Here is an 11,968-nt window from a genome sequence, read left to right as displayed (position 1 = left end):
TCTCTTGCACAGGACAGACATGTAAATCTGTCTGTAAAATAATAAACTGGTTCTGGGAGAAGACACACAGCTGGTTGTGGTGGTGGCTTCTGGGAAGGGAAAGAGGTGGGTGGGGGCAGGGCAGGGAACAGAGGGTGGAGACAGACTTTTCACTCTAGTTTTCTTTTTGTAGTTTTTGGACTTTTCTTTACGAGGTGTGTGAATTACTTATGCAAACATAAGATGAATAAACAAAATTGTACAAAATTAAAAGACCTTTTAAAATTGCAAAGTGTGTGGAGTTTGAAACACATATCCACAGTTCTTGCAAGGATAGAATGCACAATGAAACACATTATAAGTTTTCATTAATACTTCACAAAAATATCCATATGTTATACATCAGATGCAAAAACACAAAACAAAAGCCTTCAAGTCTTCCACGGTCCACCCCCATCCCTACCTTGGCTTTTTTTTTTTTTCCCTTTTTGACCTTTTATTGTTTATTTTTATGGCTCTCAACCACTGCGCCACCAGGGAAGCCCTGCATTGGGTCTTAGTTGTGGCACGCAGGCTCTTCGTTGCAGCATGCAGACTTCTTTCCAGTTGCAGCACCCGGGCTTACTTGCACCGCAGCACGTGGGATCTTAGTTCCCCCCACCAGGGATCGAACTCCCGTCCCCTGCATTGGAAGGCGGATTCCTAACCACTGGACCACCAGGGAAATCCCCTACCTTGGTTCTTGTCTTGCTTTGATGATAAAACTCACCTTCAAAATAATAGTAATAATAATAATAATAAAGCTACGCATGCTTTGCCTCCATCATTTCATCGAATCTCACACCTCCCCATTTTCCAGATGAGGACACTGAGGTTGGCTCCCAGACCACCGTTCTCGGCGGCTAAACTCGGTCCATTTCTCACTGGTAATCAAGGGCTCAGGTCTGGCCCTCCCGGGCAGGCTGCTATGGGCTCGTGGCGCCGCCTGGAGGCCTGACGAGGAACGTGGCAAAGAACCTACAAAATGAGCGTTTGGATTTCTGTTGGTGAGAGTGGATGAGGGAGGCAACGCAGGATCTGTGGACTCCCCAGTTTGCTCTCGGAGAGTCCTGGCAGTCTGAGATGCGACAGGACCTTTGGCCTAGGTGATGGGGGGAGACACATCTCCTAACCTGACGCATTTGAGGGGGACGTGCCCCGGGGGAACCTAAGAGAAGCACGATCCGCCAGGCCCTACCCTGAGGGCTTTCTGTGAGAGATAACGCCCTGCATTTAAACAAGCAAACAAAACCACGTTTCTGGAGAAACCAACCGCTACGGTCTTGGAGGCCCAAAGCGGGCGGGCCCTGGGGACGTGGCCGACAAAAATAAATAAATAAAAAGAAAAGCCTAACAGTTATTGGCCATATTCCCTTAGGTGCCCGCCCTAGCACCGCCCAGCCACTTTTCCAGACTGAACGAGCTCATTGGCTGAACGAGGAGCGCGCCCTTTGAGCAGGGAGGTTTCATTGGCTGGATTACCGCACCGGCTCTTTGGGGGCGGGACCGAAGAGGGGGCGGGGTTTCTCGCTGTCGGGTCGCGCTCCCAGGTGTTGCAGAGGGTTCTTTAGGCCAGTGGTGAAAATTAGCGTCTGGGGTTAGTCTTGGGGCGGAGGTAGGGACAGGCGTTAGCGGTCCCCGGCGTCTTTGCTCTTGCTCGCCCAGCTTTCTAACGCCGAATACAAGCCCGGCCGGCGGCGTCGCGGGCGTGACGTCATCGCGAGGCGTCGAGAGAGTCCAGCAGAGGAAGCCTTGACCTCTCTAAGCGTGGGGAGCTGCGCTACAATGCTGCAGCTAGTCCGGGCAGGGGCGCGGGCCTGGCTTCGGCCCAAGGGCTGCCGGGTGAGGCCGGGGACTGAAGGCGGGGTCGGAGGACAAAGGTTGGAGGGTCTGGGGATCGTCTCTCAGTCTTGCTTACCGTTTACAGGGCCTAAAGGCGCTGGCAGAAGAGGCAGTGCAGCCGGCGGTGAAACCAGAACCGGTGGCGAGCGCGGGTGAGGTTGCTGGGGTTGCCCTAGGAGGGGAGGCAACCGGAAACTCTGACCCTTGCTCCTGACCCTTGACCTCCCAATCGCTCCAGGTCCTCAGGTGCCCGTGCTGCGCAGGTGCGAGCTCCCGGTACTCGCGCACCGGCGTCCCGTGCAGGCCTGGGTCGAGTCCCTGCGGGGCTACGAGCAGGAGCGCTTGGGTCTGACCGAGCTGCACCCAGACGTTTTCTCCGCGACGCCCAGGTAAGTGGGAGCCGAAATGGTAAACTGGGTGGCAGAGGGACGAGGAGCGGGGATTTAGGAATCGGGATGACCTGGACTCGAGCCTCAGTTTCTCCACCTGTTAGAAGAGAGTGATAAAAAAAAAAAAAGAGAGAGAGAATGATGGTTTTTCTTGCTGTAGAGTTGTGTGAAGGTGAGGGCTGAGAGGTAACATCCTCTGAGGGTTAGGGACGCAGAGCTCTGGAACCCGAGTGACTGGATTCAAATCCTGCCTTCCCCCTTGTGCTTCAGTGTCTCTATTCTGTCAAACCTCAAACGATTAAATGAGATCATTCTAGTCCATAATATGGTCTGTAGAAATGTTGGTTATTGTTGCTGTTATTGGTTTTTGCAAAAATGAGCACTAACAGTGGTTAAGTCCTTACTGTGTGCCTGGGACAGTCTATTTGTATTTTATTTTATTTTATTTTTGGCCACGTGGCTTGCAGGATCTTAGTTCCCCAACCAGGGATTGAACCTCAGCCCTCAGCAGTGAAAACACAGAGTCCTACCCACTGGACTGCCAGGGAATTCCCTTTTTTTGTTGGGGGGGGGGAGCATATTTGCATTTTAAAAATATATATTTATTTAGCTGTGTCGGGTCTTAGTTGCCGCACGCAGGATCTTGGTTGCCGCGTGGGGGATTTTCGTTGCAGCATGCAGGATCCTTAGTTGCGGCATGCGGAACCTTTTTAGTTGTGGCATGTGAGATCTAGTTCCCTGACCAGGGATCAAACCTGGGCCCCCTGCATTGGGATCGCAGAGTCTTAGCCACTGGACCACCAGGGAAGTCACCCTACTTGCAGTTTAGTTAACTAGATCCTCATAGCAACCCTAGGAATGGATTCTATTATTCTTACTTCGTAGGTAAGGAAACTGAGCACAGACAAGTTAAGAAATTTGCCCAAGGTCACACAGCTTATAAACTTTAGAGCCAGATCTCAACCCTATATGGGCCAACTCCCAGGACCAAGTTTTCGCTTGCCAAGGTGTGTGATGTCTCTTACGTGTATGTGTCTGGCACATAAGTGCTATTAATCTATTACTGTTACTTATTTGTATGGTTTGCTCTCTGTCTTTACAGAGTCCCAGTCTGCTAGAGGGTGATAAAAACGACATATTTTGTTTATTCTGTAAATACTTATGAAGCACTTACTATGTGCCGGATTCCATTCTAGGTGTCAGGGATACAGCAGTGAATGAGCACCGAGGTTGCTGATGTTGCTCCCAGTCTAAGCCGGGATCAGCAAACTTTTTCTGTAAAGAGCCAGAGAGTAAATGTTTTTGGCTTTGCAGGCTGTAACGTCTCCATGGCAACTCCTCATCTTTGTTGATGTAGTACAAAAGTATCCATAGGCAGTGTGTAAGTGAATGAGCGTGGCTGTGTTCCAGTAAAACATATTTACAAGAACAGGCAGCAGGCCAAATTTGGCCTTACTGGCCATAGTTTGCCAACCCCTGGCAAACCAGCCTGGTAGCACTGTCCAATGCGAGCCACGCATGTAACTTAAATTCTTCCAGTAGCCAAGTTTTCTTTCAAATAGAAACAAATGAGATTGATTTCAATAATATATTTTGTTTAGCCTGATAAATCTAAAATCTTGTCGTTTCACCATGTGGCACTGGCCACCTCTCGGGTGGCCAGACACATGTGGCCAGTGTCTACTGTATGGAACAGCACAGGGGTAGAGAGGCAAACCAGTCTGTAAAGAAGTGGCAGTAAGGAAGTCGTAATGGTAGGAAAGGAGTAAGGTAAAGTCCTCTTTAGCAAGGGGACTCCTCCTGGAGATACCATTTGGGCTAAGACTGGTAGGCAGAAAAGGAACCAGCCAGGGGAAGAGCATTTCAGGCAGGGGGAACGGCAAGTGCAGAGGCTTGGAGGCTGGACTCCATAGAACGGACACAGAGTGGAGCTGGAGGTGGTGCAAGATGGGCTCAGAGAGGGACCGGGGCAGGTCACACAGGGCCCTGGAAGTGGATGGGGACGAGCCGGAGTTTTTGTTGTTGTTGTTTGTTTGTTTGTTTTGCGGTACACGGGCCTCTCACTGTTGTGGCCTCTCCCGTTGCGGAGCACAGGCTCCAGATGTGCAGGCTCAGCGGCCATGGCTCACGGGCCCAGCCGCTCCGCGGCATGTGGGATCCTCCTGGACCGGGGCACGAACCCGTGTCCCCTGCATCAGCAGGCGGACTCCCAACCACTGTGCCGCCAGGGAAGCCCCGGAGTTTTCATCGAGTCGGGCGGAGAGGGTTTTAAGTGGAAGTGGGCCTGTCGTGTCTCCTTCCTCCACAGGCTGGATATCCTGCACCAGGTTGCCATCTGGCAGAAGAACTTCAAGAGAATTGTGAGTGCCCTGAGTGGGGCGGGGGTGGGGGGGCAGAGGATGCCCCTGCTGTGTCTTCTCTGGACTGTGGGGCTCAGGCCCCATCTTCTCTCTCCTGACCCATTCACCGATGGGCCATTTGCCAGGCATTTTGTGAACTGCCGCTGTGCCCTGGGCATTGTGCTGGGGGACAAGACAGGCAAGGTCCCTGTCCTTTTGAAGCTCCCAGTCTAGCTGGTGAGGAGAACATGAATCAAGCAGTCATGCCTGTAAATGTATAATTAGGGAAGTTGTCTCAAAGAAAGGGGCGTTTAACCTCAGGTGTGTGACAGGCGCTAACCAGGTGAAGCGGGCAGTGGGGCTGGGGTGGAGGGCGTCGGGGCAACACAGGCAAAGCCTCTGTGGCAGGGATCAGAAGGGGCCCAGTGTGGCCATGGAGGTCAACAGGGGCAACGTGAGGTGTTTGGATCTTACACCAAGAGCGCTGATGATGCTGTTATCAGAGTCCCCGCCTTCCATCCGCCCACCTCAAGTCTGGCGAGTCCTCCCTGGCTCGCCGTGGCCCTGGAAATGAAGTCATCAGCCTGGCATTGGAAGCCTTGCATGATCCTCTAACCCACACCTCTCCCTGATTCTCCCTAACCCCCGCGTCTTTCTCCATGCCCCACCTTCCTTTTATTTATTGATTTATTTTTATTATTATTATTTTTTTGCGGTACGCGGGCCTCTCACTGTTGTGGCCTCTCCCGTTGCGGAGCACAGGCTCCAGACGCGCAGGCTCAGCGGCCATGGCTCACGGGCCCAGCCGCTCCGCGGCATGTGGGATCTTTCCAGACCGGGGCACGAACCCGTGTCCCCTGCATCGGCAGGCAGACTCTCGACCACTGTGCCACCAGGGAAGCCCTCCTTTTATTTTTTTATTTAATTTTACTTATTTATTTATGGCCACGTGGCTTGCGGGATCTTAGTTCGCTGACCAGGGATCAAGGGATCGAACCCCTGTGCCGTGCAGTGGAAGCTCAGAGTCCTAACCACTGGACAGCCAGGGAATTCCCCCAGCTTCCTTTTAGTTACAACTACATGGAAATCATTCAAAAAATACTAAGTACATACTGTGTGTCAGGCAGCAGAGCCCCTGCCTCTCTGAGGCTGACGTTCTGGAGTGCAGGAGGGAACTCTTGATTTATCTCTCCCTCCCTCTCGCCCTCCCAAAGCACTCCGTGCTTGTCCCGATGGAGCCCCAGTCTCTGTGTCTCCTGTCCGGCTCCCCAGCGGCAGGCCAGTCCGCCCAGCTCACTGCTGTGTTCCTGGGCCCAGCACCTTTCATCTGCAACGGCACCTCCCTTGTGAACCTGACTCTTTCCTCACTCTGCGCCCACAGAGCTATGCCAAGACCAAGACCAGGGCCGAGGTGCGGGGCGGTGGCCGGAAGCCCTGGCCACAGAAAGGCAGTGGGCGCGCCAGGCATGGCAGCATCCGCTCCCCAATCTGGCGAGGAGGTAAGCAGGTCTGCCCACGTGCGGTCAGAGGTTGGAGACTCCATCCACTTCGCCCCATTTCCCTGCAGCTCTGGCCTTGGCCTCTCATCAGGCCATGGCCACAGCCCCTTTTGCCCCACTTCCCATCTCACCTCTCCTGGCCCACACTTCACACAGCACCCAGAGGGCTCTTCCTAAACCTCCCAGCTCCTGCGGCCTTTGCGTGAAGTCTGAGCCCCTCATCTTGGCCTTCCAGGCCCTGGTGGCTGCAGACCGCACCCCCTTGTCCCTTGCACACCCTCCAAGACCAAACAGAGCTGACTCAGAGTCATCTCCCATTTGTCTGGCCAATCCCTCTCATCCTTCCGATGTGTTTGGGCCATGCCTCCTCCAGGAAGCCCTCCCTGACCCTCTCTGGGTCTCCCCACCCCCTGCAACCCCCTGTGCTGCCTGGTTCCCTCTGGGATCAAGTCTCTGGCTGAATATGAATGGCGTGGGGGCAGGGATCCTGTCCCGCATGTTCCCTGCTGCACTCCCAGCGCCCAGCAGAGGGAGGACACACGAGTAGACCATCCTCACCCCAGGTTTGACGGCTGAAGACACCAAGCCCCAGTGAGGTGAAGTTACCTGTCCCAGGTGATGCCTGATGCAACCTCCCCTCTCCATCCCTACCTGAGGCCCTGCCCTCTTTGCTGGGGTTCTGCCTGGCCGAGGGCAGCCTCCCTCCTACCTTCCCTGTGCCAGCCACTGGGGCAGATTTCTGACCTCCAAGCCCAGCTGGGGCCTTCACCTAGTCACGTACCTCTGCCCCCACAGGAGGCACTGCCCATGGCCCCCGGGGCCCCACGAGCTACTACTACATGTTGCCCATGAAAGTGCGGGTGCAGGGCCTCAAGGTGGCGCTGACCGTCAAGCTGGCCCAGGTACAGCAGCAGTCCTGCCGGGAGCCACGGGGGTCCTGGGGTGTGGGCTGTGGGTGCAGGGTGGGCTCAGACTGTCCTTTCCTCCCACCAGGACGACCTGCACATCGTGGACTCCCTGGAGCTGCCGACCGCAGACCCCCAGTACCTGATGGAGCTGGCCCGCTACCGCCGCTGGGGCGACTCCGTCCTCCTTGTGGACTTGTGAGGGTGCCGGGCAGAGCAGGGGTGGCCGGGGTAGGGGGACAGGGGGGGCGGTCCGTCCTCGGCAGGGGCTCACCTCTTGGCCTCTGTTTCAGAGAACACGAGGACATGCCCCAGAACATTGTGGCAGCTGCCTCTGGGTTGAAGACCTTCAACCTAGTCCCTGCTATTGGTGAGCAAAGGGCCCCGCTCTGTCTCCCAGACCCCTAGAGAGTACAGCATGGGCCAGTTCAAATCCTGTGTCTGCAACTTGGTCACAGAGTGGCCTTGGGCAGTGACCACCCTCCCCCACCCAACCCTCAGTTTGCCCAGATGGAACATTGGGAGAATGATGTGTTTCTTAAAGAAAACTTCTGAGGGGAATTCCCTGGTGGTCCAGTAGTTAGGACTCCATGCTTTCACTGCCATGGCCCGGGTTCAATCCCTGGTCCGGGAACTAAGATCCCACAAGCTGCACGGTGCAGCCAAAAAACAAAAAACACTCTGAGGTCACATCTGTCCAAGCTTGGGCCACAGTGCCAGGCGTGGAGTGAGTTTGAGGGCCCACGGGCTGTCCCCACCCGGCTCCTCACTCGGAGATGCAGGATCAGGGCTGTCCTGAGTACGTCACACCAGTGGCTGTGGTGACTAATCCCCAGGGCTCTCTCCTGGTCTCCTGACTGTGTGCCCGGCTGCCTCCTGGACAGCGGCACGTGGGGTCTGCTAGTCATCCTGGCACACGAGACCTTCCTCCCAGCAGCTCCGGCCCTAAACCACACTGTCCCCCTCCACTCCGGTCTGTTAGCTCACCCTGTCAGCGCTGTCTCCAAACATATCCAGAATCCCACCGCTTCTCACTGCCCTGGGCCAGCTCCCACCATCTGCCTGGACTGGCACAGTTAGGGCACAGTGGCCTGTGCCCTGGTCCCAGGCTCCAGCTGACCGACTCCTCCCCACAGTCTGTCCTGCACTCCCAGCCCCCCCCCCCCCCCCCCCCCCCCCCCCGCCCCGACATCTTCCTCACCCCCCCCCCCCCCCCCCCCGCTCCCACTGCAGCCACCAGAGGGCGCCTGAGCACCTGAGTCAGGTCCTGTCCCTCCTCTGCCCACCACCCTCCAGGGCTCCCTCGTCACTCAGGGTAAAAGCCCAAGTCTTCCCCGGAGGACCACAGACCCTGCATGCCCTGCCCTGCCCTTCCTTCCCCTCGTCACTCGCTGCAGCCCCGTGGGCCTCCCTCAGTACATTGTGTTTGTTTATCTGCTCTGTTTACCGTCAGCCTCCCGCACTGGGGTGTGAGGTGGGAACCGTGCCCAAGCGCAGGGCGGAGTTGGGTACTTAAGATGCTCTCGGTTGGAAGTTGACAAGCTAAGGGCAGTCTCTTGCCCAGGGTCTCGCTGGGGGTGAGCGACTGAGCCAGGGTTTGAACCCAGGCTACGGGGCTCGGGACCCTACACCAGACCCTGGTGTTTCTGTTGGGGGCAGGGGGGACCCGCCCTGCCTGTGCCTCCACCCCGTCCCCCTCCCCCCCCAGGCCTGAACGTGCACAGCATGCTCAAGCACCAGACCCTGGTCCTGACCCTGCCGACCGTCGCCTTGCTGGAGGAGAAGCTGCTCTGGCACGACTCGCGCCACACGCCCCTCTACCCCTTCCGCCTGCCCTACCGTGATTTCCCCTGAGCCCCACGCTGCACCTCCAGGGCCCATCGGCCACCCTCCTTCCTGCTTGCTGTCCACGCGGTGCGCCTGCTCCGAGCCCGGCCGAGCCCCCGGTGGGCTTGGGAGCCTCCCGCTCACCCTGCGAGGGCGGCCAGAACCCTCATCCCGGTGGGAAGCTGAGGCCACTCACAGAGCAGTCAAGCAGGCATCACTACTGGAAAGGGGCCGCTGACAGGAGCTTGGGGCAGCTCCTGCCCCAAGTCTCTTTTGTGTAAGATAAATTTTACTTTTTAATCAAAGAGGAGAAACAGAACAACAGCTCATTGCCGTTTTGTGAATAATTCCATTTGGCGAGTTAGGCTCTTTCCCCGGTGCGTGGCACCGCTGGGTACCCGGCTGCCTCAAGGCACTGTTTATAGAAATGACCCACCATCAACTTTTCTGGGGTGAGTCAGCCTCGGAGCACGCAGAGAACCAGCCATCGCTAGGAACCCACTCATGGTACCTCCCAATCCCAAGCACTTTCACCGAGCGCTTGCATCCCTGACGGGGCTTGTGGTCCCATTTATTATGGTCCTTCAGTCCAAGTGTGGACCTGATTCCCCAAGTGGGTGCAGCGTGGAGACCTGCGCTTGCATCACAGTGATTTTCCCTAAGCACAGAGTCAGTATCAACGTGGTCAATAAATGAGTGAATAAACATTTTTTTAAAACACCAAACCCGTATCCTGATGCTTGAGTCTGCTGGTGTTATTTGCCCCCCACAAGTTGTTGTTGCTGGTTATCACAATACAGACTATAAAGTAACGAGGTCGGTTTCTTTAAACTCAGCCCGGGGCTTCCCTGGTGGTGCAGCGGTTAGGAATCTGGCAGCCAATGCAGGGGACACAGGTTCGAGCCCTGGTCGGGGAAGATCCCACACGCCGCGGAGCAACAAAGCCCGTGCGCCACAGCTACTGAGCCTGCGCTCTAGAGCCCGCGAGCCACAACTACTGAGCCCACGTGCCAGAGCTACTGAAGCCTGTGCGCCTAGAGCCCATGCTCCGCAACAAGAGAAGCCACTGCAACAAGAAGCCCACGCACCGCGACGAAGAGTAGCCCCCGCTTGCAGCAACTAGAGAAAGCCCGCGTGCAGCAACAAAGACCAAACGCAGCCAAAAATAAATAAGATTTATTTTAAAAATCATAAAAAATAAAACAGTATGAATGCAAAAAAAAAAAAGCCAGAACTGCCATCTGGTGTGCAGGCCCAACCAGGCGGCCGCAGTGACCCATCGACTGGGCTGCTCCTCGCCGAAAACATCTCTGGAATGCTTCTTGGGAGTGCCTTCAGAGCTTACAACACGTTCTTTGAAAGTCCTCAATGAGCATAAATTGTGATCCTTAAAGCATCAGATTTGACTGAGTAAAAAAGAAAAAGCTAGGACTTCCCTGGTGGTCCAGTGGGTAAGACTCTGCACTCCCAATGCAGGGGACCCGGGTTCAATCCCTGGTGGGGGAACTAGGTCCCGCATGCCGTGGTGAAGATCCTGCGTGCGGCAACTAAGACCCGGCACAGCCTAATTAATTAACTAAAGGAAGAAAAAGCTATTTGGAGCCAGTATTAAGAAGGGGGTGCGGGGACTTCCCTGGTGGCACAGTGGTTAAGAACCCACCTGCCAATGCAGAGGACATGGGTTCGAGCCCTGGTCCGGGAAGATCCCGTATGCCACGGAGCAACTAAGCCTGTGCGCCACAACTACTGAGCCTGCGATCTAGAGCCCATGAGCTACAACTACTGAAGCCCGCGGGCCTAGAGCCCGTGCTCTGCAACAAGAGAAGCCACCGTAATGAGAAGTCCGTGCACTGCAACGAAGGGTAGCCTCCGCTGGCCACAACTAGAGAAAGCCAGCATGCAGCAACGAAGACCCAATGCAGCCTAAATAAATAAATAAATAAAATTTATTTTTTTAAAAAAAGAAGAAGGGGTGCAGAGGCTGGTTGGGAAATGCTGGGCTAAACCCAAACCATTACCTACCTCTCCCTGTGCCTCTCACCAGCTCCACAGGGACACCGAGGCCCCAAGTAAGACCCATCTGTTGTCCTGACAGTGCCCAGCCTAGTCGTAGCTATGCATAACCAGGCTCAGTCGTCCACATCACAGCCATCAGGGAATAGGGTGAAGGAAGGGGTCAGAACCTGTTGCTGACACTGGGATCCCTCTGCCAGATCAAGGATGGAAAAAGACATCAGAAAAAAATGATCCGGGGTCTAGAATGTGCTAATAATCAGGACATAGTATGTGTATTCGTTTCCTAGGCTACCTTAACAAAGTACCACAGACTAGGGCTTCAACTACAGAAAAATACTGTCTCATGGTTCTTGGAACCAGAAGACCAAGATCAAGACGTCATTCCTTCGGAGGCTGTGAGGCAGGCTCTGTCCCATCCCCCTCCCCTAGATTCTGGCGGTTTGCTGGCATCCTTGGTATTTCTTGGCTTGATACATCACCCTGATCTCTGTCATCATCTTCAAATGGCATTGTCCCTCTGTGTGTGCCTGTGTTCAAATTTCCCCTTTTTATAAGAGCAACAGTCATGTTGGGTTAGGGCCCACCCTAATGACTTCACGTGAACGTGATCATCTGCAAAGACCCTATTTCTAAATAAGATCACAATCTGGGGGTTAGCACTTCCCCCCCCCCCCCCCCCCGGGGAAGAGACGTAGTTGAACCCATGACAGGGTGTAAGGGGAAGGAAGGAACAGGATTGGCCATGAGGACTGTGGAAGTTGGCACATGTGGCTTCATCACATGTCCTCTTTGCTGATGTCTATTTTGAAATTCTGTATAATTTTTTTTTTTTTTTAGAAAGAGAGAGATGGGTGAAGACATTTCTTCAGAGGAGCTTCAGATGTGCTACCTGCACATCCATCCCTGGTCGGGGAAATAAGATCCCACATGCTGCGCGGCACGGCCAAAACAAAACAAAGAGCCCTATCACACCCTCTTGGGACATGCGTTAACCCAGAGCCTAGAGAGGAAGGTGACTTCACAGCCTCTGGAAAATATCCCTGAAGGCAGGACACCAAAGACTCAGGCTGACCCTGGCTTAAGAAAGTTCGAGTGAGTCAACAGGGCTGGGATCTGACTCCCAGGAGATCCAG

The 11,968-nt window shown here is 54.9% G+C and overlaps 1 protein-coding gene across 2 annotated transcripts; it reads left to right on the top strand.

Annotated features, from left to right (window-relative positions):
* The first annotated feature begins 1,584 nt into the window (after nt 1–1,584).
* MRPL4 (mitochondrial ribosomal protein L4) lies at nt 1,585–9,538 on the top strand. 2 transcript variants are annotated; one of them, XM_024746042.1, is made up of 9 exons: nt 1,585–1,860; nt 1,955–2,012; nt 2,099–2,249; nt 4,558–4,609; nt 5,970–6,087; nt 6,883–6,989; nt 7,081–7,190; nt 7,286–7,362; nt 8,701–9,538. In XM_024746042.1, exons 1-9 carry the CDS (start codon nt 1,804–1,806, stop codon nt 8,844–8,846), a joined length of 876 nt encoding a protein of 291 aa, XP_024601810.1. In that variant the 5' UTR covers nt 1,585–1,803; the 3' UTR covers nt 8,847–9,538. The 2 variants fall into 2 exon arrangements, with proteins under 2 accessions (XP_024601810.1, XP_024601808.1); XM_024746040.1 differs by having other exon boundaries at nt 1,946–2,012.
* Nucleotides 9,539–11,968: the final 2,430 nt, after the last annotated feature.

Source organism: Neophocaena asiaeorientalis, unplaced genomic scaffold (assembly GCF_003031525.2).
Source record: "Neophocaena asiaeorientalis asiaeorientalis breed wild unplaced genomic scaffold, Neophocaena_asiaeorientalis_V1.1 scaffold357, whole genome shotgun sequence".
NCBI lineage: Eukaryota > Metazoa > Chordata > Mammalia > Artiodactyla > Phocoenidae > Neophocaena > Neophocaena asiaeorientalis.
Note: the sequence above shows the minus strand (reverse complement) of the source record. Positions and strands in the feature narration are given on the sequence as shown.

Coding starts and splice junctions, on each gene's coding strand:
- MRPL4 (XM_024746040.1), top strand. CDS start 1,804: ATGCTGCAGCTAGTCCGGGCAGGGGCGCGGGCCTGGCTTCGGCCCAAG. Junction 7,191..7,285: donor TCCGTCCTCCTTGTGGACTT/GTGAGGGTGCCG, acceptor CCTCTGTTTCAG/AGAACACGAGGACATGCCCC. Junction 7,363..8,700: donor CAACCTAGTCCCTGCTATTG/GTGAGCAAAGGG, acceptor CTCCCCCCCCAG/GCCTGAACGTGCACAGCATG.